At 41.2% G+C, this 25912-nt stretch overlaps 1 protein-coding gene across 4 annotated transcripts in view; it reads left to right on the forward strand.

Annotated features, from left to right (window-relative positions):
• The first annotated feature begins 7098 nt into the window (after nucleotides 1-7098).
• The window catches only part of Unc79 (unc-79 subunit of NALCN channel complex), a 243576-nt gene continuing 224762 nt past the window's right edge, over nucleotides 7099-25912 (forward strand). For 3 of the 4 annotated variants that reach the window (XM_016009187.3, XM_076551293.1, XM_076551292.1), the window contains exon 1: nucleotides 7291-7403. In XM_016009187.3, coding sequence (XP_015864673.1) covers nucleotides 7382-7403 — 22 coding nt within the window. In that variant the 5' untranslated portion in view covers nucleotides 7291-7381. Of the gene's footprint in view, nucleotides 7404-25912 lie in introns of all 4 variants that reach the window. The other variant, XM_076551291.1, reaches the window with a different exon arrangement.

Here is a 25912-nt window from a genome sequence, read left to right on the forward strand (position 1 = left end):
CTATCTCATGGAGTAGGCCTTAAATCCAAGCAGAAAGTGGTTGGTTGCTCCCATAGCAATGTGCCATTATTGCACCTGTATATCTTGTAGGTAGGTTACTGCTGCACGTTTTGAGTTTGTATGTATCTGGGTGATTTCAATGATTCTTTTTCTTCTCTGGTTGTATGCAGAGTACCTTCCAGTACCATAGTCATTATTCAGTAGGGCAGAGATTCTAGTCTGGTACCAGCTTGGATTGAGCAGTTTTAAATTCATAGAAAAAGGAACAGGATGTACAGAGAATCCTCATAATTCCCTATACATGTACACTCTCAAACAAAACATACTTAATGAAAATCAAGCCTGGGCACATTGAATTCAAATGGAGGAAAACCAAAATGATTGTAAGATGTTGTGAAGGCACACAGAGAAAACTGACACTTACAGTTGGAAATAGTGGAGCCTGGAAAGCAGAGCATCTCTTGTAGGACTAGGTGGCATCAACAGAACACCTTTCTTTTCCTTTGCCTGAAAATACATTTGTCTTTTCACCCTCAAGGTTTGTTGCTGTTGTTTGATTGCTGATTTTTTTTTGAGTCTTGTTATACATTCCAGGCAGATAGAGCACTTGGTGTCTTCATGCCTGTACCCCTAGGACCATGGCTCTGAAAACTACTTCTCTGACACTTTATTTTTTTCTCCTTTTATCAATGGAGAGATGCTGGCTACAACTTTTGCAGTAGCTTTACATGCTTGTAGGCTGTGTTGGTTTTGTTCTAATTTATCCCCTTCAGTTTGAATAGTTTGTATGGAAACCTCTTTAAACTTCTTTATTTTATCTGTTGTCTGTATTCTATCATTAATCTCACTGGCTTTCACAATTGCAAATGTGTTAAAATTTTTACATTTAATTGTTGTGTGTGTTCATGTACACCATGTGATCAGAAGACAACCTGTGGGAACTGGCTCACTCCTATCATTTGGTCCTGGAGTTTGAACGCCTGTTGTCAGGCTTAGAAGCAAGCACCTTAATTCACTGAGCCAACTCACTGGTTCCTGAAGTATTGCATTTTTAAGTTCTAAAGCTTGTAGCTTAAAAAGTAGTTTTAGGATCTCTGTTTATTCAGTCATTGTATCTTCTCTTACCTCACTGACAGAATTAGATAATTTAAAACTCTTGCCAGCTGATTATGACTTCTGCTTCATCCCGAGTTCACTTTCTGTTTTCTCTTTCTTGCTTTTCTGAGATAGGTTCTCTCTATCTAGACCAGGCTGTCCTCAAATTCACTGTAGTATCGCAGGCATGTCTTAAGTTCACAAATCCTCCTGCTCCAGTCTCTTAGCTCTGGGATTACAAGCACATATTCCACATTCAGTTTTTTTTTTTCCCTTTCTACACGATGGGCCATATTTCCGACTTTCCTTTTCTTCCTCTATTTTCTCCTCTTCTTCTTTCGTTTACCGTCCCCTTTCTTTTCTTAATAGACTCTTCCTATTCTGTCCATCCCCGAGCATGGTGGCACAGGGGTCCTATGCTCCACATCAGCCTAGGCTACATAGGAACCTGAAAACAAAAACAAAAACAAACCCTTTCTTAAAACTCCTGGGCTTAAGCGATCCCACTGTCTCAGCCTTGGAACCATTGGCATGCACTGAACTCTCACTATCCTGTTTATCTATCTATCTATCTATCTATCTATCTATCTATCTATCTATCTATCTATCTATCTATCTATCTATCTTTGAGACAGGATTTCTCTGAGTAGCCCTGGCTGTCTGGAACTCACTTTGTAGACCAGGCTGGTCTCAAACTTGGAGATCTACCTGCCTCTGCCTCCTTAGTGCTGGGATTAAAAATGTGTGCCACTACTGCTTGGTGGCATGCTGTTTCTTTATATGTCAAATAACTTTGGATTTTAGCCTACATATTGTGACTATTATGTTGTAGAGGATCTGTGTTCTGTTATATTCTGATTACAGATTACCCTCCCCCAAATCCTCCCAGCCCCACCCCATCTTCCCTTCCACTAAAACCCACAGTCTTTCTTCTCTCTCAGAAAAAAAAGCATCTAAAACATAATATAAAAATAAAATAAAAACCAGAATAGGGCAAAACAAAGAAGGAGGAGGAGGAGGAGGAGCAGGAGCAGGAGAGCCAAAGAAAAAGAAGTTGATTTCTTAAAAAAAAAAAGCAGTTGTTTAATGAGTTAACTACAAGCTAACTCTTGGTTAGCAACAGTAACCTTTGCTTAGCTCTTTTGTTCCCGGTTTGGTGGTGGTTGTTTGTGTGTAGCTTTGCACAGATATGGTTTAGAAATCAGCTAGAGATTTGGGCAGAGAAACATATTTTGTGTATCTTTTGCTCTGGCTGTTTCTTGTAACTCTTCCCTCACTTTTCAGTGGCTCTGGTTATTTTCAACTCCGGGTTTTGCTATTTCTGGTAAGAAATGCTGTGTGAGTGTGCTAGTGGAGTCTTCAGCCGTCATGAGTAGCAGCCCTCAGCCACAAGCAATGAAAACTCATCTGGAGCCATTTCTTCCTTCCAAATGTTGATGCCTCTTGAGAATCTCTCCAATACTTTCCGGGAGTGTTTTGGTCTTTTATCCAGGGCTTATAATTATTGTTTGTGGGAAGATAGGTCTGATAGAATCATTTATTTGGCCATAATGGAAATGGAACCTGGATGGAGTCTAAATTGGTACAGGCACTTCACTGAAGGATTTGAAAATATCTAGAAAAAATTGAACTTGTCCTTGTACATAAGGGCATATGTCAGAATGTTCACTGAACTTTGTTTTCTGAATTGAAAACTATTGCAAATAATTTAAACTTCCACCAGCAAGATCATAAATAAATTAATTGTGGGATAGTTCTCTGAATGAATAAACAAGCTGGGGGATATGGCTTGTGGGTCAAGTACTTGCCATGCAAGTGTAGGAACCCAAATTCTGCCTCTAATTCCAGCACTCAGGGAGCAGAGGCAGGTAGATCTCTGAGTTCGAGGCTAGCTTTGTCTACAGAGCAAATTCTAGGACAGCTAGGACGACACAGAGAAAAACCAAAAAGAAAAGAAAGAAAAAAGAATTGCCAGAACTCATGTCAAGCTGGGTGCAGTAGCACGCCTGTAATCCTGTGATGAGATAAGAGGCAGGGTGGAGATTCCTTGGAAACTTTGTGAGCCAGATAGACTGACATAGCAGAAGTGAACAATGAGAGAATGTACATCAAACAAGGTGGAAAGGAAAGGACACACACTTGAGAGGTTGTCCTCTGACTCCCCACCCCACGTGCACACATGTCACACAAAGAATAAATAAACTAGTGCTTAATTGACATGATTAACTAAAAATGCAATGTTAAACAGAAACATTGAAACATAGAAATTATATCTATATATATATAGATATAATTTTACAATTATATCTATAATTTGGTAATAATTATGTAAGCTTAAAATATGGGAAATAAGGTCTAGGTATGTAGCTCATTTGGCAATTTTTGTCTAGCATGTATGAAGCCCTGGGTTTGATTCTAAGCACTACATAAACCAAGTGTGGTATTATATGCTTATAATCCTAACATTCAGGAGGTGCAGGCTGGGGTCTCAGAAATTCAAGGTCATCCTTGGCTACTTTATGAGTTAGAATTCAAGCAGATATGCATGAGACTGTCTGAAAAACTAAATCTGCCTATCTATTGTCTCCCTACCTACATATCTATGAGACAGAGCTGGAGGCACTGCTCAGTGCTTGCCCGGCATGTGCTATGCAGATATATATATATTTAAAAAATTAATTTTATGTGTGTATGTGTTTTTGCCTGCATGTATGTCTGTGCACCACATGCATGCATTGTCTGTAGATGCCAGAAGAGGGTTTTCGAGGCCCTGGAACTCGAGTTACAGGTGGTTGTGAGGACAGCAGCAAGTGCTCTTAACCACTAAGAATACATCTCTTCAGCCCCAAAACATTTATCTTTGTGGATCTATGTACAGAAGATTTTTTTTTAAAAAAAGATTGCATTTTGCTTGTATGCTTATGTGGGGAGGGTGTTGTGCACGTGAAGGTCTGGCTCATGATATACTCCTAGAGTAACAGTTTGTTGTGAGTCATCTACAGTGGGTCCTGGGACCCAAACTTGGGTCCTCTGGAACAGCGGTATGGATTCTTTACTGCTGAGCAATCTCTCTTGCCCCATGTTAATTTTTTATAAAGGCTTGTACTATCTATAAAATATTATTTTTCTAAAACATAAACATTGGGGATAGTATAACAAAATATTAATATCTGGTGGGATTAGGTAATGATATTAGTTTTCATGTTATTAGTTACCACTTTTTTTTTTTAGAAGAAAGTGTTTATTTGTGCTTATGGGTTCAGAAGGTTAGAGTCTATGATGGCAGAGCAAAGGCATGGGGCAGAAGCAGGAAGCTGGGAGTTCATATCTTGAACCACAAGCAAGAAGCAGAGAGATTTGAACAATGAGTACCACAGAAGTCAGGGGAAGAGGAAGTTTTAAAAAGGAATAGGGAGCTATTTCAAATGCCGGCTCCAAGAGATAAAATAATTGCAACTGGGTAGCAGGGAATTATTAACAACTCTTGGAAGCATCTATTGCAAGCAGGAGTGAACAGCAGGTAGATAAGACAGTGCAGGTGGTAGGTAGAGACACAGTTGCTTATTCAGTAGGATGATTAGTCCAGCTTTTCCAGGGTGGAAAAGTTCTCTGTTTGCTGGATATTCACTTATCCAGAACAAATGGAAGCATTTACAACTACAGGCAGGGTTTAAGAAGCAAAGGCATTCTGTCTGGCAAGGAGAAGAGACACAGCTTCTGCAATGGGAAAAAAAGGCAGCAAGAAAGATTGACCCAGGCAGGAGGCAAAGAGAAGTGTGTCTCACCGAAAAACTAAATCAGGCCATGTGTTGTCATGGAGAAAGTGGGTGTGGAGATGGTCCAGGCTATGAATTAACCCACTCAATCACAAGTCAGAAGGCTGAACTAGTGAGAGCCGAGGCTGAGGAATAGTGTCGATGATGTGGATGATTTGAGGCTCTGAATGGACTGGGTGCATGTGAGCATTCAGAACAGTGCTGCCAACAATTACTGTTCATGTGTGCTGGCTGCTCTGGACTCTCACAAGCACGCACATTTTGTCCTGACAATGACTTTTGATATGACTGCCACGTCACTTTTTTTTTTCTTTTGATGAGAGAATCAAGTCATAGGAAAGTGAAAGGACTTGAACAGGACTACAAAGAGCAGGTCTGATGATCCAGGTTACCCTGGGCATCCATGACCTCAGCAGCCGCCGGTTCTCAGTGTGGAAATGGAGGTTCAGTGACCATCAGCAGAAACAGTGGGCGGAGGAGGGCGTGGGGGACAGTTTCCAATGCATACTTCTTTCCTCCTTTGTTTGGTGTTCTTCCAAGCCACTTTTTTTTCCCTTTCAAATTTCAATTCCTGTTTTCTTTATTAAAGCCTCAAGCTTCCCAGAAATTTTGGAATAAATCCTTGAGCTTTCCTTTAATCACACAAAACATTTGTCATTTTCTCAGAAATGTTCATTATATTCATATTTTTTTGTTCGGAACGATTTCCATTTGTTTTATTTTATTTACTCAAGATTAACTCTTCACCATCATTCTTCACACAGAATCACTTTATCTTTGCCTGAAGACGGGGCTGTGGTTTAGGAAGTGAACAATACTATAGGAAGATTGCCTGGGCAGAGAGCTCAACCCACCTGCCAAGAACGAAGTCCCAGGGCTTCCTCATGAGCCAAATCGCTCCCACCCCCTCCAGCCCCTTATGTGCGGTTCAGCAACTCCGCCGTGTGTGCACCATGGACAGCTCCCTAGACTGCTTTTTTTCCTGGCGGCTTGGAATACCGTAATAATTGTTCACAGTATTTTTTTCTTTATAGTCAAAGATCTGGATATTTAGTACATTTCATAAAGAACTTACTATTACTTCCCCTAACTTACAGATCATTCTTCGTGAGATGGAAGGACACTGATTTTATTGATACTAAAAATCACTCATCAACTTACAGTTCCTATTGCTTTTGCTAAATCAGTTTGCTATGATCTTTGCCCCTCAGTTTTCCAACTGAATGAGTTGGATGAAGAATGGTTCTTAAATGGCTGGCAGTTCGTCGCTGTTTTCCGTTTTAAAAGAAATCTCACTTTCATTGTATTATTTGGCTGCCCATTACTTCTGGGTGGCAAGATGGATTTTATTGTTCCCATTTTGCAGATGACGAAGAACTGCAGGCTTAGGGAGATGCAAAGAACAGCTGGGGGAGTAAGAGATGGGGCTTGGGTCTGGGATCTGGGTCTTCTAAGTCTGGACTTCCAACGCCTTCCTTACTTTGAGGTGGACTCTCCAGGCATCTTCCTATTAATATGCATGGTGCCCTTTTGATCGCTTCCCATTTCTATTGGTTTCTGCTTCCCAGCAGATAAAGGGGCTTCCTACCGCTCCCAGGCTGGACTACTGCAAGGAGCACACCTGGGTTCTTCCTGTTTCCACTTTCTCCTCTTCCTTTTCTGTGGACCTTCCAGCTTCACCATCTATGGAAATCTCCTCCTTTCCCTAGCTCCAACCCCCACCCCCTCAAGTCTTCTCACAGCCCCCTGGCAGTGGGACCTCCCATCGCTGCTCAGCAGCAGGAGAGCCCATCCGCCAGGGGAGGCAGAGGGCACGGAGCGCAGCACGCCGGGAAGCCATGCAGAGTGTTACTTCTCCATTTCCTTCCTCGCAGTCCTCGGGAGCACCGTCGTCGCCCTCCGGCCCGGCTGTGTGCAGCCCGCCCCGGATCCGCCTCCCTGCCCTTCCTCCCGGAGGCTGAGACGCGCGTGGGACGCACCTGTGCTCCTCTCCGGTCACCGCGTCGAGGCGCCGGGGGCTGCTGCGCCCGCTGGATCTACGGGCCTGGAGAACGCCAATGGGGAGATCCAAATGGTCGGGGACTCCGGCACTTTAAGAGGCTTTTCTCTGGGAAACACCCGGCCCCTCCGTGCGCCTTATGAATGGAAATACTCCTCCCCCGGTCGAGCCCATTTTCCCATTTCACCAGGAGCCGCAGCTCGCTCTCTCCTTTCGGTCTCCCCGCCCACATCCACGCGGGCAGCTCCAGGAGGGGACGGACAGGAAGCCTTTGGCCGCCCATTAAATCCCACCCATTTCTCCGGGGGCGATTTCCTAACCTTCCGGGACCGAATTCTGCAATTTGATGTGCGTTTTGTCCGAATGGTAGCGACACGGGCCTAAGGGAGGGGGAAAGCGAGGGGGTGGGGGGTGGGGGGTATGCGCTCTTTTCCTCGCAACATCGCTGGCGGAGCGAGGGAGCTCACACGACACAGATTTTGGGGCAAAGCCTTTCCATCTGGACAGCACCATGTCCACCAAAGCGGAGCAGTGTAAGTAGCAGCTGGCCCGGCGTTCGGCCCGGCCTCCGGCTGGGAGCTATCGCAGCTGCGGCGTTTGCGGCTGCTGGGAGACCTTGGCATTGTGCTGGTGCGGGGGTGGGGGCTGAGGTTGGGGCGGGTGGCGGGTGGGGGGTGGAAGGAGGTGGGGGGAGGGTGGACGGCGGAGGCAGCGCGGCGCTGTCCCCGGTGCTGAAAAAATAATGCGGTCTTCTCGGGCTAGCCGTGGGGTTCTCCAGACTGAAGACCCCGCGAGATGAAATTAAAATGGGGTCATTCTCGGGGAAAAAAAGAGGCCTCGTATCTTTCAGATAAACATTTCGGTATCTCTTGTTGGAGTGGGGGAAGGGGGGCAGCGGCAAATCAGGGGCGGGGAACTGTCAGTTGCAACCAAAGCCTTCCCGGCCTTCTGAGCATGCCCAGTTCTTGGTGCTGGAGCCATCGGGGAGTTTGAGTCTGCAGTTTCCACTTCGGGTGGAAGAGGCAAGAAGGGAGAGGGGGGCAGGGAGCAGGGAGCAGGCTGAATTCTGCATTCAGTATAAGGAAAATTAACTCACGAATAGCAACACTGATGCTAAAACTAACCTCCACTGTGTGGGGCTTCCAAGACAGTGAAAGGGGCGCTGGGAAAAGGATCTAATTGAGCTAATGATTTTTCCAAAGAGCAGGCTTTCTTTGTAGGGCAGCTTACACAAACTCTAATAGCACAGGAGGAATTTGGTTGTACCAATAATGACTGACTCTGTGCTTGGCTGGAAACAACATGGTAACTCCATGTGGACGGAGAACGTTTCCAGCATGGTCCCCATAGTGTCTCCTATTGCAATGCACACTAGTAGGCCTTGGGTATGTACTTGGTGGGTTGGTTAATATGAATGTTTATCTGAGTGCACTTGAGGTATCCAGGAACTTGAGCTTCTGGCTGTAAATAAAATGATAATTTTATTAAGCAATTAGTTGGTATTTCAAATAAGTGTATCTAGAACTTATTTTTCCAACTGATTCTTTGTTTCTCCCAAAGCATTACACATTTATTCTGATAATGCTGTCCTTGCTTAAGCCTGTGTAATTCTTCTTTTCAATGACACTAACACCAGTTTTGGAATGTATAAGATAAAATGCAGTATGCCATTTATCCACCACCTAAGGCTGAACAGGCTGAAGATCACACAATTCCCAGGCTGATGCTTCTTTAGAAATTGTGTGTGTCCACTTTCCACCAGAGCTTTCACAGTGATTTCAGGATCCAGAAAATCTGGGTTTCAAGCTAGTCCCGCCTCTGTTGACCTTGGGCAAGAAAATTGACCCCTCTGAACTTCATTTCCTCATCTGTAGACCCAGGGTGAAGCTGCTGATAGTGTAGTTGTGATAATAAACGAGAAAATACACATGAAAGATATCATGAGCCCAGCACCTAGCATATACCTAATAAATGATAGCTATAGTGCTGACAAGCAGTTCATTTCAATTGTCCATCTCTTCTAAACAGTGAAGAAAGTCCTCTGCGACTTTTTCTTGTGTGTGTGTGTGCCTGTTTCCAAAAGTCAAATCTGCCCTCAGAGTTAAATCCTCTTTCTACAGAGACTTTCAAAAACATTGGATGCACTCAGTTTAGAGTAGCTGTAACATAGTTGGAAGCCGTGCAGAGCTCTCCACTGGAGGACATTAGCACCCCTGAAGGTTTTATTGTACTCTGGTTGTTGAGAAGCCCCACCACTTCTCATTGGACTCTGTAGTTGCGGATTATGTAAGTGACTTCAGGTTAAAGCCAGTGAAAAGCACTGTCCTCTTACTGTGCTCTCTCTCTCCCTTGTGTTGTATTTTGATGTCTGCCTGATTTTTTGTTTTGCTTCTTTCCTGGGTATTTGAATGCAAGGATGAAAAAAAAATCTAGACCAGGGCTTGGCTGTGTACTGCAATTTATGTACTTAAATATAACTCTTTTAGACTCGTTCGCAAAAACAGATAGATGTTTTCATCTGTAGAGACTGAACTGGACACTGTATTTGGGGCTAAAACATGTAGACTTGAGCTTTGCATGCCCTTCTGATGACCTGTGAGACCTGGGTCAATTAGTTTAATAGTTTTATGCCTTAGAATTCCATCTATAAAGTAGGGAGTAACAATAATAGCTATCGTTGGAGGGCAAAGGGGATAAATAAAAGGAGGCCGTGAAAGGGCCTTATAGACATTTTTAAATTTAGAGTTAGGAATATTTTCTTTTCCTCTTTTATGCACTAACATGAACGGCTGTGGTGTGCACTCCTGAAAACAGAGCAACAGCTCAGAAAGCTGCATAGTGGATGCCAGTAAATACTTTTTACTAAAGTGAAGTTGCAGACTGCAAACAGTTTATCCTTGGACTTAGTAGGAGTATAGCTACTTGGGGACAAGAAAGAAGAAAGAACCAAAAGGAAGATTTTTCTCTTGTACTGGGCGTGAAGATCACCAGAGGGAAGAGGAGAGACGAGAGAGTCCTTTTCTCCTCTGCAGTTAGGAGCACGCATAGCTTTCTTAAGGACCAAATATCGAAAGGATTAGGCTTAATATAATGTAACAAGATTATTTTATTACTCTTTTTCTTGGAGCCTCTTGAGAAGTAAAGGTTTCACATACAGGAAGTGGATATAGTTTGGTTGAAGCAGCAAGAGGAAGTACTTGCATTTCAACCCAGATTATGTTTACCTCTGAAGTGTAGTGTACTCAGAGCTAGGACAAACAAGGTTTATTTTTTTTTTAATGTGGTAACATTTTCCTTTATGTGATAAACAATAGTAAAGCAAGATAGATTAGTTTTAGTAAAGATGTAGTGGGGAGCCTGTGTGAAACATCCTGTCAGTCTCTGGGCTGTCTGCAGAGTCCGCCTGCTAACAGGAGGTGAATGCTCCCTAGCAGTCTCTCAGGCGACTGCAGAAAAGCCAAGTTCCTTTTCATCTGTGTGACCCTGTGCCCCGCTACAGACTTCACTGTAGTGAAGATGTCTGTACAGCACATGCAGAACTGGGGATGATTCAAATAAGAACTCATGATTTATTTGGACTTCTGAAAAGGATTCTTCTACCCCTCCCCCAACTTTTTCTTTCTGTTGGTAGTTAACGCTAACCAACCTGGACTATGTTGAGAATGCTTTTTTTTTTTTTTTTTTTTTTTAACATGAATCTTTGTATTTCACAACAGTTAAAGTTAAGAGTTGGGGCTCTAACATCAGATTGTGGCCTTGGTTTGAATCCTGACTCTGCCTCTTGCAAGCTTTGTGACCTTGAACAAGTCAGTTTAACTCATCTGAGCCCTGGTTGAATCATTTCTAATGTGGAGCTAGTAATAGCAGTTGTGAAGATAAAATGAGATGGTCTATGAAACCCTAGCACACAGTATGGAGTTAATTAGATGTGGCTTTTATCATCACGAATACAACCATGTGCTGGCTACCAAAATGGGAATGTGTATAAAGTTCAAGTCTAGTTTTCTAGAATGCAACAACAACAAAAAAATGGTATTATTTAACTAAGACATGGACTATCAGACTAGAATACATTCCTTTCTCCTCTGCAGAGGGACCCCTGGAGTTGATATTTCTGGCAAAATACTGGCTGGTTACCTACATAGAAACTTTCTAAGGCATGAGCTGACTAATTGTCATCTTTTGTGCTATGATGACAATGTGACAGTTGGTAAACATATATCCTATGTATGAATACCCATCAGAATGTCTGTCAAACTTGGAAATCAACAGCTAATAATTTAAGTTCAAAATGCCTAATTATATAATAGAAATGTGAGTATGTATTATTTTTAATGTGTTCATTAACTGAGTATTGTCTTAATAATTAACATAATTTAATTACATTAGAGAGATTTAGAAAAATTAAGTTACATTTATATGTGTTCGTGCACCTGTGTGTGCACACGCGTGCATGCACACACACGTATACTCACATACCATGATGTGCATGTCGAGGTCAGAGGATGACTTTCAGGAGTCTCTTCTTCCACCATGTCAGTTAGAGGGACTGAACTCAGGTTGTCAGGCCTGGTGGCCTTTATCTTTACCCACTGAGCCATCTTGCAGGCTGCAGACAAGTTCTTTTAAGACTGTATCTATTTAGTAGTTTGAGGTTGAAGTTGTTCCTTCCTATGCAAACTTAAGGGTCATGATGGATAAATCAATAAAATCTTTTTCTTGCACATGATAAAGTCACCAGGATAGAAAATATTGTTCCTTTGAACACAGGACTGTTGTCTTTAGTCTTGAAAAGCCTTTGCATAACACCACAGAATAGCTCCTTACAGAGGAAGTGCTTGTTTTCTTCATATATGCAACAATCAGTGTTTTGTGATTGTAAAGCAAACTGTTTGTTTTTGGCTCCTGTTTTACATGGCTCCTCTGTTACTGACACTCGTTAATGCATTCCTTAAACTCTGCCATGTTTCTGACTATTTCTACTCAGACTTACCTTTTGTAGGGCTGTGTTTTGTTTTTAAAATATTTACTCAAGATTCCATATTTAGTCCAGTCTCCTTCTCCCCTCCCCAATGGTGCCAGTTATCTCCCTCATGTGTATTACTACCAAATATAATTTTCTAATCTAAACATGTATCTTGAACTAGATGCCCCCATATCTCTTCAGGCATCTATATACAGATAAGCAAGCTCACTGTACTGTCTCAGACTGGTACTTTCAAAAAAATGTTGCTTATCTCAGTGAGTGGCACTACCTATTTATTAATCCCAGTTTAAAAGAAATTATAAGTCTTTCAAGATTGCCACTTTTCACAATAGCTATCTAACAAATCTCTAAGCCCTTCATCTTCTAGCTCATCTGGCATCATATCTGTTTTATATTTTCACTGTGCCTGCAGTGGGATGCTTATTTAATTCTGTCAATGCACTATGCTTTGTGCCTGAAATGCTCTTCCTCTCCGTGGTCCTTTTTGTAGTGTGGCTGATGTCGACTTAATGCTGAATATTTAGCTTGGATGCCCCACCCTACTGCCCATCTCCTCTGTGTGTACTTAGATGTCACACCGGATTCCAGTAATTAATGTTATCATTAGTTCTCTTAACTTACTTGGTGTATTATATCGTGTTCATATCTGTTGTCTCCTGGATGCGTCACTTTGCTGGTGCACATTTTATACACAAAAAATGTTTCTTGAAAAAAAAATGATTGAGGGTGGAGGAAATATTTTTTTTTGGTATGGAAGGATTACATAATCAAGTTCTTGAATGTGGTTTTATGTTTTATTTCTGATTAATATGAAATTCTGCTCTCTCTCCAATGTGAATATTGCATAAAATGTATGTTTTTCAAATAGATTTATAATTGTCAAAAAGACTTGAGAATATGGTTGCTTACTCAAATGTTAAAGTGTTTATATAACAAGTTATGCTTTTATTGTATATTGATTGTGGTTTTGATTCTTTCTAATTAGCTAAAATTTCCTTTTATTATATTTAGCATAATAATTATGATTCCTAATTGGTAGGCTGTCTTAGTCCACAACCAGCCAATTGGTTTTTGTAAGATGAAGTGGCAATACATTAGAAGTCAGAGATGCTTTGAGATGTAGTTTCCTATGGATCCTGTTCAAGTGCTATGCACAGATTGTCCAGCCGTGTGTAAGACTGATGCTGAGTTTTTGCATGCAGTCGTGATGTGTTAGAGCAGTGGTTCACATCTTTCCTAATACTGCAACTCTTTAATATAGCTCCTCATGTTGTGGTGACCCCCAATCATAAAATTATTTTCATTGCTACTTCATAACTGTAATTTTGCTACTGTTATGAATCATAATGTAATTTTTTTTTTTGGAGATAGAGGGTTGCCAAAGGAGGTCGTGACCCACAGGTTGAGAACCACTGTTAGACATTCATGCACATTTATTTGTTATACTCTGAGGAGATGTGGCAGCTCCCTGGAAACAAGGACATACTGGTTTAGACATGAACTCTACTGCTTCAGAAAGTATAGAGAACTAGCTAACATGTACTCACCAATAGTCTAGCTTTCTGTGTGGGGAAAGCTCAGCCATTTTATGCGGGGTTCTTAGCTTCTTTCATTTCAAGCATTCTATTTCTGTTTTGGTTGTCTCTCCCTCTGACCCTTTCAACAGCACACAGATCATCATGAGTCTCATTTTGTTGTTGGCACTGGATTAGAATTAGAGGGGTGTTCACCATTTTGAGGTATCTTTCCTTTTCACCCATTCCAGAGACTGACTGACACATGAATAAAATTGAAAGGATATATGTACACATATACATTTATGCATAGGTGGTGTTATTTTAATTTTAAGAACAAATGGGCTTTCCTTAAAAGTAGAAAAAGGTGATAACTCAAGATGATATAACCAATTTGGCATTAAGAGTTATATATATTTGGTGTTGGGCTCATTCATAACCCATACAATAAAAAAAGCTGGGTGAAGTGGTGCATGCTTGTACACACACACAAACACACACACACACACACACATACACACACACACACACACACACACATACACACACACACACACACACACAAATAATATAAAATAAGATAAAAGCCAGGCAAGGTGGCTTGCATGTTAACTCCAGCACTGAAGAGACTGAGATAGGTGTATTTCTGGGGCTTGCTGGTCTGGCAGCCTGGCCTACTTGGTGAGCTCCAGGTCAATGAGAGACGAGTGGATGACACTCTAGAGCAGTCGTTCTCAACCTGCGTGTCTCAACCTCTTTGAGGGGGGTGTCGAATGACCCTTTCACAGGGGTTGCTTATCAAATATGCCATAGATCAGATATTTACATTACAATTCATAAGAGTAGCAAAATTACAATTATGAAGTGGCAATGAAAATAATTTTATGGTTGGGGGTCACCACAACATGAGGAACTGTATTAAAGGGTTGCAGCATTAGGAAGGTTGAGAGCCACTGTTCTAATGGAACAGTCCATGAGGCTGTCCTCTGGCCTCCACGTGCACTCCTACACGTGAGTACACAATGGTCTCCCCATTTCTGCTCCACAAGCGAGTTAGTTATATGTATTTGTATCTTAACCTTTCACAGGGAAGATTCGATATTTATTGTTTTTGCCTACTATGCCCAAGGCACTTTGGTATATATCAATTCCGATGTCAGCTTTGAGAGAGAAGGGCTATTATACTAGTACTCTGGTTTTACCTCTTAAATATGCTTTAGATCACTTCCTATATGTTTTTGCCATTGCCCCTTCTCTATTACAACAGCCTTCTAATGTACTTCCTTTGTCTGCTTGATGGTAGATCTTGGTTGTCAGTTTGACACACCTGGGGAGAGGGAACTTCATTTGAGAAATTACCTCCATCAGATTGGGTTGTGGGCAAGGCTGGGGGCCATGTTCTTGTTTGATGATAGATGCGGGGAGGTCGAGCCCAGTGTGGGTGGTGCCATTCCTGGGCAAGAAGGCCTGTGATATAAGAAAGGTAGCTGAGCAAGCCCAAGCAGCATGCCAGTAGGATCTGTTCCCCTGTGATCTCTGCGTCAGTTCCCGCTTGAGGCCCCTGCCTGAGTTCCTGCCTCATGTTGTTCCCTCAATGATGGGCTGTACCATCATGGCAAATTAACCCTCCCCTCCCCCAAGTTCTTTTAGGTAAGTGCTTCATCACAGCAATAAAAAAACAAACTAGAACACTGCTCTTCTTCCCACCAAATCTATTGTCATTTAGCAGCCTGGATGATCCATCAAAAATACGGAAACCAGCATGTCATTGTCCTCAGTTTTAAAACTCATAGGTACTGCCCGCCACCACTGACCTGTATTAGAACTCTCTGACTTAGAGAATGTAGCAAGCACTTTCTAAACAGTCGAATATTGGAACATATGTAGGGCAGCTGCTATTCTTTGGTAACATAACAAAGTTCCCGGAAACTTGCCTTTTTACACCAAAGTGCATCCTACATATTCCCCACCTCTTCCTTCAAAGTTGTAAAAGGACTCATGACTCGTGCTCCCATAGGTAGTGCAAAGCACAGGGATCTTCTCCCAAATGTGAATGTTCTTTTAGCTCGGCTCATAATACTGACAAGCTACTGGCCGACCACACCCACCAGCTGTGTTCCATAGGAATAACCATTAAGCCCATTTGCCTGTGTTCTCTACCAGTGCAGCTGGAAAAAAAGGCTCCATATCTCCATCTCCTGTGGCTTCTGTAAGAAATTACCAGAACCCAGGAGGCTTAAAACAGTAGTGTCAATTACAGCACAGACAGCTGGTGTTCTTGTCTGTCTTCTTCCTTGAAGTGGGTCTCATGATGCCGTATCCAGTAGCCTAGAGCTTGCCATTCTGTGTTTACCTCTCAGGTGATAGGCATGTGCCAACACATGTGATTTCTCGTCTTGCTTTTTTAATTTTAGTAAGAACACACTAGTATTTCTCTGTTACATAAAATATTCTTTTACATCCTGGTAATATATTAACAAAGTATCTACCTATCAATTTTTTACTTTCTCCTAATGAAAAATACTCATTTTATGTGTATGTATAGGGCTTGTATAGGTAGATGTATATGCACCACTTGCATGCTTGGTGCCCAAAGATGCCAGAAGAGGATATTAAATTCCCTGGAACTGAAGTTCCAGGTGAGCCACCATGTGGGTGCTGGTAAATAAAAGTCCTGGTCTTCTGCAAGAACAGCAAGTGCTCTTAACCTCTAGGTCATCTATCCAGTCTCTAAAGTTGTCTATCTATCTATCTATCTATCTATCTATCTATCTATCTATCTATCTATCTATCTATCTATCATGATTGAGTATTGAGTTAAAGTCATTTTCTGTATCCATGGTGACCATGTGACGTCTCTTAAGCTTATTAATATGCTGGACTAGATTTTTGGCAAACTTTGAGAGATTTTGTATTGATGATAATTAGTTGGTTGGTGTGCAGGGTTTGGAAGAGGTAGAGTGGGAGTGAGTTCTAGTCAGGATCTGGGAACAATCTTCTGTTTAGTATAGGAAGTGAGTTTGGGAGGGTCTGTCTTACTCTGCAGTACAGTAGCATTGAGACTATTCAGTCTTCAGTGTGCTTAGTGTTCCCCTGTGAAACCATCTAGCTGGGGCTCTTCTTCTCTTAAGTAGAATTTTTAAACTTCTTTTTCTGCTTGTTTTATGACATGTGTTCTATTTAGACTTCCTGCTTGTTTTACTCAGGTGAAATTTGTAATGTTTTATTTCTCAGAACAATAATAATACATTTCATGTAAGTTTTCAATGTTGTTTGGATGGGATTATGCAGAGGCTCCATATAAATTCAAAAAGATCCTCTAGTTTGATGTTTACTTCTCTTTATCATTTTTAGTGTTGTGTGTTTAGTGTCATGAGTACTTTTCCCCTGGGCCTCCTACCTAGTAATTTCAGCTTTTCTTATTCTTCACTCCATCATTTAAAAATTATTCATTTATTATTTTTATTTCTTTCCTTGAGTTTCTATTAAGTTAACTCTTATCAACATAGGAATTTCATACACTATATTTTTGTTTGATGCTCCTTTTAGCTTACAGATTTCTGGTCACAGACTTGAGATGTTATGCCATTGTTTTAAGAAACCCTGCAATAGAATCTTATATTTTGCCAAGAGTCATTTACTGTGTAAATTCCAACGTGGTTGTGCATTTTGTTTTTCAGTCTTGTTGGTTTCTATTTTTATTGTGCTGTGTTCTGAAGATGATATGCTGCTGGTATTTATTAAAACCTTTAAGTTTTCTCATTTTTGTCCATGTTCCATGTGCACTTGAAAGACAGTTGTAATGTTTATCATTGATACAGAATATCACACTTGATAGATAGCTTAACTTTCTTAAATCTTAAGTCCAAGATGATTCCTTATTTATGTTGATTTGCTCCTCTGTACTCATTATTAGTGTAGTTGGTTGGACTGGGGGAGGTATGTTGAGATCTCCTTCGCTGGTGTGTTTTTGTCATTTCCTGCATCATTGTGTGTTACTGCTCATAGAAGTTACTCTTGTTCTGTTGTATGTGTAAATATCAGTGACTAACACCTTCGCTGTGAATGTAGCCTTAAGCATCATGTTGTACACATCTGCATCTAGGAATACTTTGTGACCTTGTCAAGCATCAAGAGTATGGCTTGTGTTTGCTTCTTCTTGTGTTTATGTCTATCTGATACATCTTGTTTTTATTTCAAATTTGGAGTCTCTTGGTTTTAGGTATGCCTTTTCTATTCTGTGTAGTGTTGGATTTTTCTTTCTTAGCTAATCTGAAAATTTCTTTTGATAGGTCAGTTAAGCCCATTTACATCTGCTGATATGATTAATGTTTGGCCTTAGTTCTGTCACTTTAAATATATCTTTTATATCAAAGCTATTTTCATCATGCAGTGGGGTTTTAATTTTCTTATTTGTTATATTCATTAAATTTATATTTATTCCTTTATATAAGGATAATTAGCTCATGAGTTTTACAGCTAATTATTTTTCTACAATGAATTTCTCTATATTGGAATTATCTATAGTCTCCCCTCTTCCAATATCTGATATAAAATAATATCCCTTTATTTATATTTAATGCCTATTAGTGAGTCATATCTACATGCACTATTTATTCCCCAGGCTCTCCTGTTTTTAAATAATTGTACAGTTGTTGCTATGTTCTCTTTATAGCCATGGATCAGCTCTCTTCTAACGGGCTCATTGACATTTAGTTAGTTAGTACCCACTGCTTACTCCTTCTAAGATTCCATCTGAAGGGCTCACAGGACCGAGGCACCCTGAGTTTTGGCAGGTTTATAAAGGTTTGTCTGTAGCTTTGTACTTGAGGGCTAGATGGGGTAGATATAAGTCCCTTAGCTTATATTTCCTTTACTCAAGGGCCTTAAATTTGTTCTGTTCTTTTCTTTGGGGCTTAAGAATTGGTAAATAGTCTCATTGTGGTATTATTCCTCTTTTCTTGCTTACTGATTTTGTCTGTTTGCCCAAATGACCCCTTTTTTCTTTGAAGTAGCTTTAACACAACATGATTCATTGCTGAAGTCGTTACTGTGTGGCCTTTCACTATTCAATTTGAAGATATTTTAGGAAAATGTGTTGGAAATACTGTTTTGATATTTGTTTTGCCCTATTTTTGGCATTTTCTCATGATCCATATCTTATGGATGTGCCTCTTTAAAAATTTTGTTTGTTTCATGAGTATTTTTCCACACATCCGTCTGTGTACCACGTGCATATCTACTCATGGAGGTCAGAGGAGAGCACCAGATCCTTTGGAAGTAGAATTACAGAGGGTGACAGGAATCGAACCTGGCTCCTCTAGAAGAACAGCCAGTGCTCTTAATTGCTGAGCCATCCCTCCAGCCGCTGAACCTCTTTTTTCTTTATTACCTTCTGAGTAGATAATTTTCTGTTGAGTTTTTAATAATTAATTAATTAATTTTGATTTTTGAGACAGGGTTTCTTTGTGTAGTCTTGGCTGTCATGGAACTAGCTCTGTAGACCAGGCTGCCCTCAAACTCACAAAAATCCATATGTCTCTGCCTCCTGAGTGCTGGGATTAAACATGTGCTCCACCATCGCCTGGCTCTGTTAAGTTTTTAAAATCTATACATTTTTTATTTTTAAAAACATTATCTGTCTGTCTATCTATCTATCTATCTATCTATCTATCTGTCTGTCTGTCTGTCTGTCTGTCTGTCTGTCTGTCTGTCTATCTATCTAGTATGTGCTTGTGTGAGTGTGTAGGCATCTGTGTGCATGGATGCCAGAAGAGGACTTCAGGTGTCCTTCTCTGTCACTCTCCACTTATTCCTTTGAGGAAGGGTCTCTCTCTGAATCTTGGGCATGTCCTTTCTCAGCTAGGCTGGAACCAGCAAGCCTCAGTGATCTTCCTGTCTCTGCCTGCTTCAGAGGAGTTAGAAGTGTTTTCAGGGACATTGTGTGAGTGCTGGGATCTGAACTCTATTCCTCCTGATTATCCAGCAAACATTTATTGATGAGTTCTCTCTCCAGGCCTGTATTTTAAAAAATGCTACTCACACAGTATACCTTTATTAGTCATTTTTGAATTAGCCTATTCGTGGTGATTCTACACATATATATGAATATATTTACTTAGCCCTTAGTTTGAAATGTTAAATGTAAATACAAAATTGATGCCATCTAGTTGAATATTGCCTTCTCATGATTACCACCTTATTATATGTATAAGCTTATAGTGTGTAATCATCAGCATTTGACTATATCATTATGTTTTGTTCTGTTTTCCAATTATGAAAATAGTTACATATAATAAAATCAATCCTTTTTTCAAAATGTAGCTGGATGGATTTTCCTCAATTCATACATTCATGTAGGCACTATCACAGTCAGAGAGATAGGACCCTCACCGTGGAAGATTGCTTGTGCCCTTGACCATGATCTTCTCCTACCCCAGCTCCAGGAAGACACTTTGTGTTCCGTCACTGAAGTATTGTCTTTTATAGAATTGCGCATAAATGGAGTCATCCAGCACTCAGCCTTTTACGTTTGTCTTTTTTTCCTCTTCTCTTGTCTCATCCAGACAAGAGCTGAGACAATCATCAATTTATAAGGAGGAAAGTGTAGTGTTGGCTCACAGTTTTAAAGGTCCTTGCCTGTGGCTGTCTTTGAGCCATGGTGAGCCTGCACACCTTGGCAGGAGTGTGTAGCTGAGAAAGCTGCTTAGCTCATGGCAGTCAAGGAACAAAGAGAGAGAGGAGAATCTGGGTTCCCAGCAGTTCCTTCGGGGACATACCAACGACCTAAGTTCTTCCCATTAGGCTCCACCCCTTGAAGGCCCCACCACCTCCTGAAAGCGCCCCAGGCTGGTGTACAGCCTGTTATACATGGGCCTTTGGGGGACAATTATCCAAAATACAGAAGCTCTTAATTAGCGCAATGTTCTGGAGGATCATTCGTGTCATTGTGTTTATTAATGTCTCATTCACTTTTATGGCTCTGTAGCATGCTGTGGCATGTGTATATTGCACTTTATTTACACATTCACCCTTTGGTAGATACTGAGATCATTTCCAGCTTTTGGACCTTATGAATGATGCTTCTGGGAATCCTGGCAGATCTGTTTTCATGTGGGATTTCTTTTTCTTTTTCTCTTTTTTCATTTCTTTGTTTTCTGAGTAGCATCTCACTATGTATTCCTTATTGGCCTAGAGCTCACTTTATAGTCCGGGTTTACCTTGAACTTACAGTGTTTCTTCTGCCTCAGCTTTTCAAGTGCTGGGATTGTAGACATGGCCCATGTGCTTGGCTTTGGACCTATGTTTTACTTCTTGTGTGTGTTTGTATGTGGTACATGACTATAAAGAAGCATGCATTGTGTGTGCGCATGTAGAGGCCAGAGCAGGATGTCAGGTGAACTCTATTTCTCTCTGTCTTATTTTCTTGAGGTAGGGCCTCTCACCACACTGGAAGCTGGGCTGGCAGGCCAGTGAGCTCTTGGGAGTCTCCTGTTTCCACTCTCAATGCTGAGGCTGTAGGCACACGTAGACATGCCTGGCTTTTTATGTGGGTGCTAGAGATTCGAACTCAAGTCCTCATACATACACTGAATCATACCCTCTGCTCCCTGTTTATACCCTTTAAGTTTAATACCTGGAATAGAATTGCTTGATATTATGATAAATGAATATATAATGTTAAAAATGTTATCTTAGTGTTTTATAAAGTGGCTGTAGTGTTTTGCACTCCCACCAGAAATGTAGGAGAGGCTTCCAGTGTCCTTTATCTCTGTCTATACTTGACGTTGTTCACCATTTGGATCTTAATCTTCCTAGTCAGGGTGTAATGGAATCTCTGTGGTTTTAATTAGTATTTCTCTGAGGACCTGTGATGTTCAGCATATTTTCTCATGCTTATTGGCTGTTTGGATATGTTCTGGACAGTGCCTGTTCCAGTCTTTTGCCCATTTTAATTGGAATTTTTGGTTTTATTGAGTTGTAAGAGTTTTGTGTAATCTTTAGGCTCAAGTACTTTTTCCTAAAAAAGTTGCTTCTAATGTGTAGCTTACTTTTGTGCTTTATTAACTATGAATTTTAAAAAAATGAGTTTGTGTGTGTTCACATGTGTGCAAAGTAGTGGGTATTAGTGTGTGAAAGATAGTTTCTGCTGTCAGCTTAGGCCACTAAGTTCCCTTGAGACAGGGTCAGTTATTGGCTTGGAGGCTCACCAGTTAGGCTCAGCTCTCCAGCCTGGAGCTTCAGGCATCCACTTGTCTATGTCTCCCCAGCACTGGGATCACAAGTATGTGCCACGATACTTGGCATTTTTGTTTTGTTTTGTTTGAGACAGGGTTTCTCCATGTAGTTTTGAGGCCTGTCCTGGCTCTCGCTCTGTAGACCAGGCTGGCCTCAAACTCATGGAGATCCCCCTGGCTCTGCCTCCTGAGTGCTGGGATTAAAGGCGTGCGCCACCGCCTCTGGGATCATACTTTGCATTTTTATAGAAGTTTTGGAGACTGAACTGAGGCCCTCATGCTTGTGAGCAAGGATTTTGTCGAGCGAGCCATCTCCTCAGCCCCTAACTATGACTTCAAAGATGAGACATTTTAAACTTCATAGTTCATCACAGAATTTTTCTTTTATCATTTGTGCTTTGGTTATCCTATTCAATAATTTTTTTTTTCTGATCACAAATATTTTCTCTTATGTTGTCTAGAAGTCAAATTATTTTGCCTCTAAATTTTAGGTCTGTGAATACTTTAGAGTTAATTTTCATGTATAATGTAAGGTAAGGTTTGTGGTTTATTGTTTCCACATACAATATCCATTCATTCAGGCTCCATTTGCTATGAAAACCATCTTGTCTCTATTGAAGTCCCTTAGGACCTTTGCTGAAAACCAGTGAACCGTGTACGTGTAGATTTATCTCAGGGCTCTACTCTGTTTATCCATTTAAACCCCTCTATTTCAAGACACACTGTCTTTGTTACTCTGTGTCTTACATTCTTTTTAAAATCTGTTTCATACAGGTTTTAAAATCAAAGTCTTTTTTTTTTTTTAAATACTTGCATTTTGGTTTCTTGATAATTTTGAGGAAGATTAAAATCTTAACCTGAGTCCTTTGCTCTTTAGGGAAACACACACACACACACACACACACACACACACACACACACACGCATGAACACATACACAAGCACATACATGCATGCACACATGGACACATGTACATGCATGCATGAACACACACATGCACTCGCACACACATACGCACACACAGACACTTGTGGACGTCTTATTTAATTGCCCTTTGCAATCTTGCATATTTTATTAGCTATTTTCCTAAGTGCTTTGATGAATGGAATTCTTTTCTCAGTTTCATTTCTGGGGGCTCGGGCATAGAGTGCTTGCCTGGTACATGCAAGTTTGGAGGCCCATTCCTGCTAACCACCACTACGGAAGCTAAGGCAGGAGGCTTCTGAGTTTCTAGTCTAGCCTGGGCTACATTGTGAGTTCCAGGCCATCCTGCGCTTTCAGTATGAACCCCTATCTTACAAAACAAAATAAAACAACCCCCCCAAACAAACAAAATCCAAAAAAACAATAAGAAAACCCGCCAAGGGGCTGGGGAGGCGGCTCAGTCTGTAAGTTACTTGCTACAAAAGGAGGATGTGCTGAGTTTGAATCTCCAACGTGTGTAAAAAGCTGGTCCTTGTGACACACACCTGTAACCCTAGTACTGTTGAAACAGAGATGATGAAGATCCTTAGTACTTATTGGCCATCCAATATGACCAATTAGTAAACTCCAGGTTCAGTGAGAAACTCTGCTCAAATAAGATGGAGAAAGATTGGAGAAGATATCCAATGCTAATCTCTAGCCTCCATGTGCATGCATAAGAATGTGTATGTGCACACATGTATGCACCCATGAATACACACACATGAACACATGAACACACATAATCAAACACACACAAATATAAAAAACAATAGCAAAGCACCAGCCAACAATAAATGTTAGCTTTAGAATTTTGTTTTTTAAATGTGGTTGTTGTATAAATATGGGACACTGAGTTTTGTGTGTGTTTGTGTCTTTGCTGGCACCCTGGCCACGATTGCTTACTGGGTTTAGTAGGTTGACTCTTAGATTGCTGGAGGTTTTTAATAGACATGATCATGCATCTTTTCTACATTGCCTTTTATTTCCTTTTTTATTTTTATTTTAATTTTTATGTGCATTGGTGTTTTGCCTGTGTGTATGTCTGTGTGAGAGTGTCGGATCCCCTGGAACAGGAGTTACAGACAGTTGTGAGCTGCCATGTGGGTGCTGGGAATTGAACCTGGGTCCTCTGGAAGAGCAGCCAGTGCTCTTAACCACTGAGCCTTCTCTCCAAACCCAGCTTTTATTTCTTTTAATTGCTTTATTGCATTGGCTAGGACCCTGAGAACAAGGTTGAATAAAAACAACATGAGTGGGTGTTCTTACAGTACGCCTGTTTTCTCTGCCTTTGACAGCTCTGAGCCTCTCTCAGGGTTAGACCAGCCTTTGTATTCCTGAAATGAGCCCCTTTTGGTTAGAATCTACGTCCTTTTAAATCATTGTTGAATTCAATTTGCTAATAATTTATTAAGGATTGTCCTGTCTAAAAAATACTGGTCCATAGTCCACCCTTCCCCTTAATTGGGGCAAAATTGCTCTTATAAAATGAGTTGGGAAGAGTTCTTCTTTTTCATATTTCTCTGAGTTTGTGAAGAGTTGACAGCAGTCTCTCCATCTCTCTGCTTCTCTCTCTCTAAGTTTTAAGTTCAACTCTTTAATGGCTAGCGCTGTCCATGTTTTCTCTTTCTTTCTTTGGTGGGGGTAAGAGGATGGACGCAACCGAACTCAAATTTCGTTTCTGCTGCTGTACGGCCACAACACAGATCACTTCTGTGCCCTGCGAGGGATTGGATTTCTTCCCAACAAGGACAGTCTGTTAATTCTGCACTGATGTGAGCTGGGTATTCTCCCATTGGGGCCCTTTTTGATATTGTCAACCTAGAGATCCTAAAGTTTGGGAAATATTTGTGTGACTTCACCTGAGCGTCCAGATAGCCACCTACAAATTAAATGCTGAAAACTCTACTCAGTTTTTTTATAAGTTTTCTGGAGTCTGTCACAGAACCTCAGTGAAACATGCTTGCTGGTTTCTTATGAAGGGCATTGCAAAGGTTCCAGATGAATGGATGCCCAGGGCTGAGGCACAGGGGAAGGAGCGCAGGGCTCTCATGCTCCTTCTGAGCTTACCATCCTCCAGAATCCTCCATGTACTGAGCTGTCTGGAAGCTGTCAGAACCTTGCCTTTTGTGTGAGACCTCATTGCATAAGCGACCCAATGTGAGGAACTGTATTAAAGGGTCGCAGCATTAGGAGGGCTGAGAATCGCTGCTCTAGGCTGCTGGAAAGATCAAAGACCAGGGTGTTAGAAGCCAAGACTTGTGGCCCGCATCTCCCCCAGTAGGACTAGGGAGATTGCTCAGTGGGGAAGGCGCTTGTTGTGCATGCTCAAGGTCCTGAGTTCAAATCCCTACACCCAAGTAAAAACAGCTGGCACGGCTGTACACATCTGTAACCCCAGCACTGGGGTGGATGCAGGAGGATCCCTGGATCTCAATGGCTAGCCAGCCTAGGCAATAGAACGTGCACACATTTTTTTGTGTGCATACCTGAACAAACACATATAAGCTTGTACACATACACACAAAACCTCCAAATATACATCATACTATTGAGGGTCAGTTGTGGTTATTTGTGTCTTTCAAGGAATTTGTTCCATGTGCAATTGGCAGGCTTGTCCAGGTGTAGTGACTGGAGACTAATTTTGGGTGTCTTCCTCTTTTTCTCTTTAGTTTATTTTTTTGAGACAGGGTCTCTCTCTGAACCTGGAGCTTACTGTTTCTTCTAGATAAGCAGTTTTCAACCTGTGGGTCATAACCTCTTTGGGAGGGAGTTGAATGACCCTGTCACAGGGGTCACATATCAGATTTCTTGCATATCAGATATTTACACTGTGATTCACAACAGTAGCAAAATTACAGTTATGAAGTAGCAATAAAAAATTTTATTGTTGGGAGTCATCACAGCATGAGGAACTGGATTAAGGGGCCTCAGCATTAGGAAGGTTGAGACCCACTGGTCTAGACTGACTGGCCATTGTGCCCCAAGGATTCACCTGTCTCTGTACTCCCACACTTGGGGGATACAGATGTACATCACAGTGCTTGGCCTTTACATGGGTGCTGGAGATCTGAACACAGGTCTTCATGCTTAACTACCATGCACTTTACCTTCTAAACGGTGTCCTCAAACCTGTTCCTTTATTTCTGATCTTGACAAATACTGTCTATTTTTTGTTCTTGATTTTCCTGGTTAGAGGTTATGAATTTCATGGGTCCCCAAAGCCAGTGTTTGGTTTGATGCTTTTCTTAGCTATTCTGTTTTTGTCCCTTGGTTTGGTTTGGACTTAATTTTCTTAAGTTTATTGAAGCAGAAGCTTATATTATTGATTTGAAACCTT

This window comes from Peromyscus maniculatus, chromosome 14 (assembly GCF_049852395.1).
Source record: "Peromyscus maniculatus bairdii isolate BWxNUB_F1_BW_parent chromosome 14, HU_Pman_BW_mat_3.1, whole genome shotgun sequence".
NCBI lineage: Eukaryota > Metazoa > Chordata > Mammalia > Rodentia > Cricetidae > Peromyscus > Peromyscus maniculatus.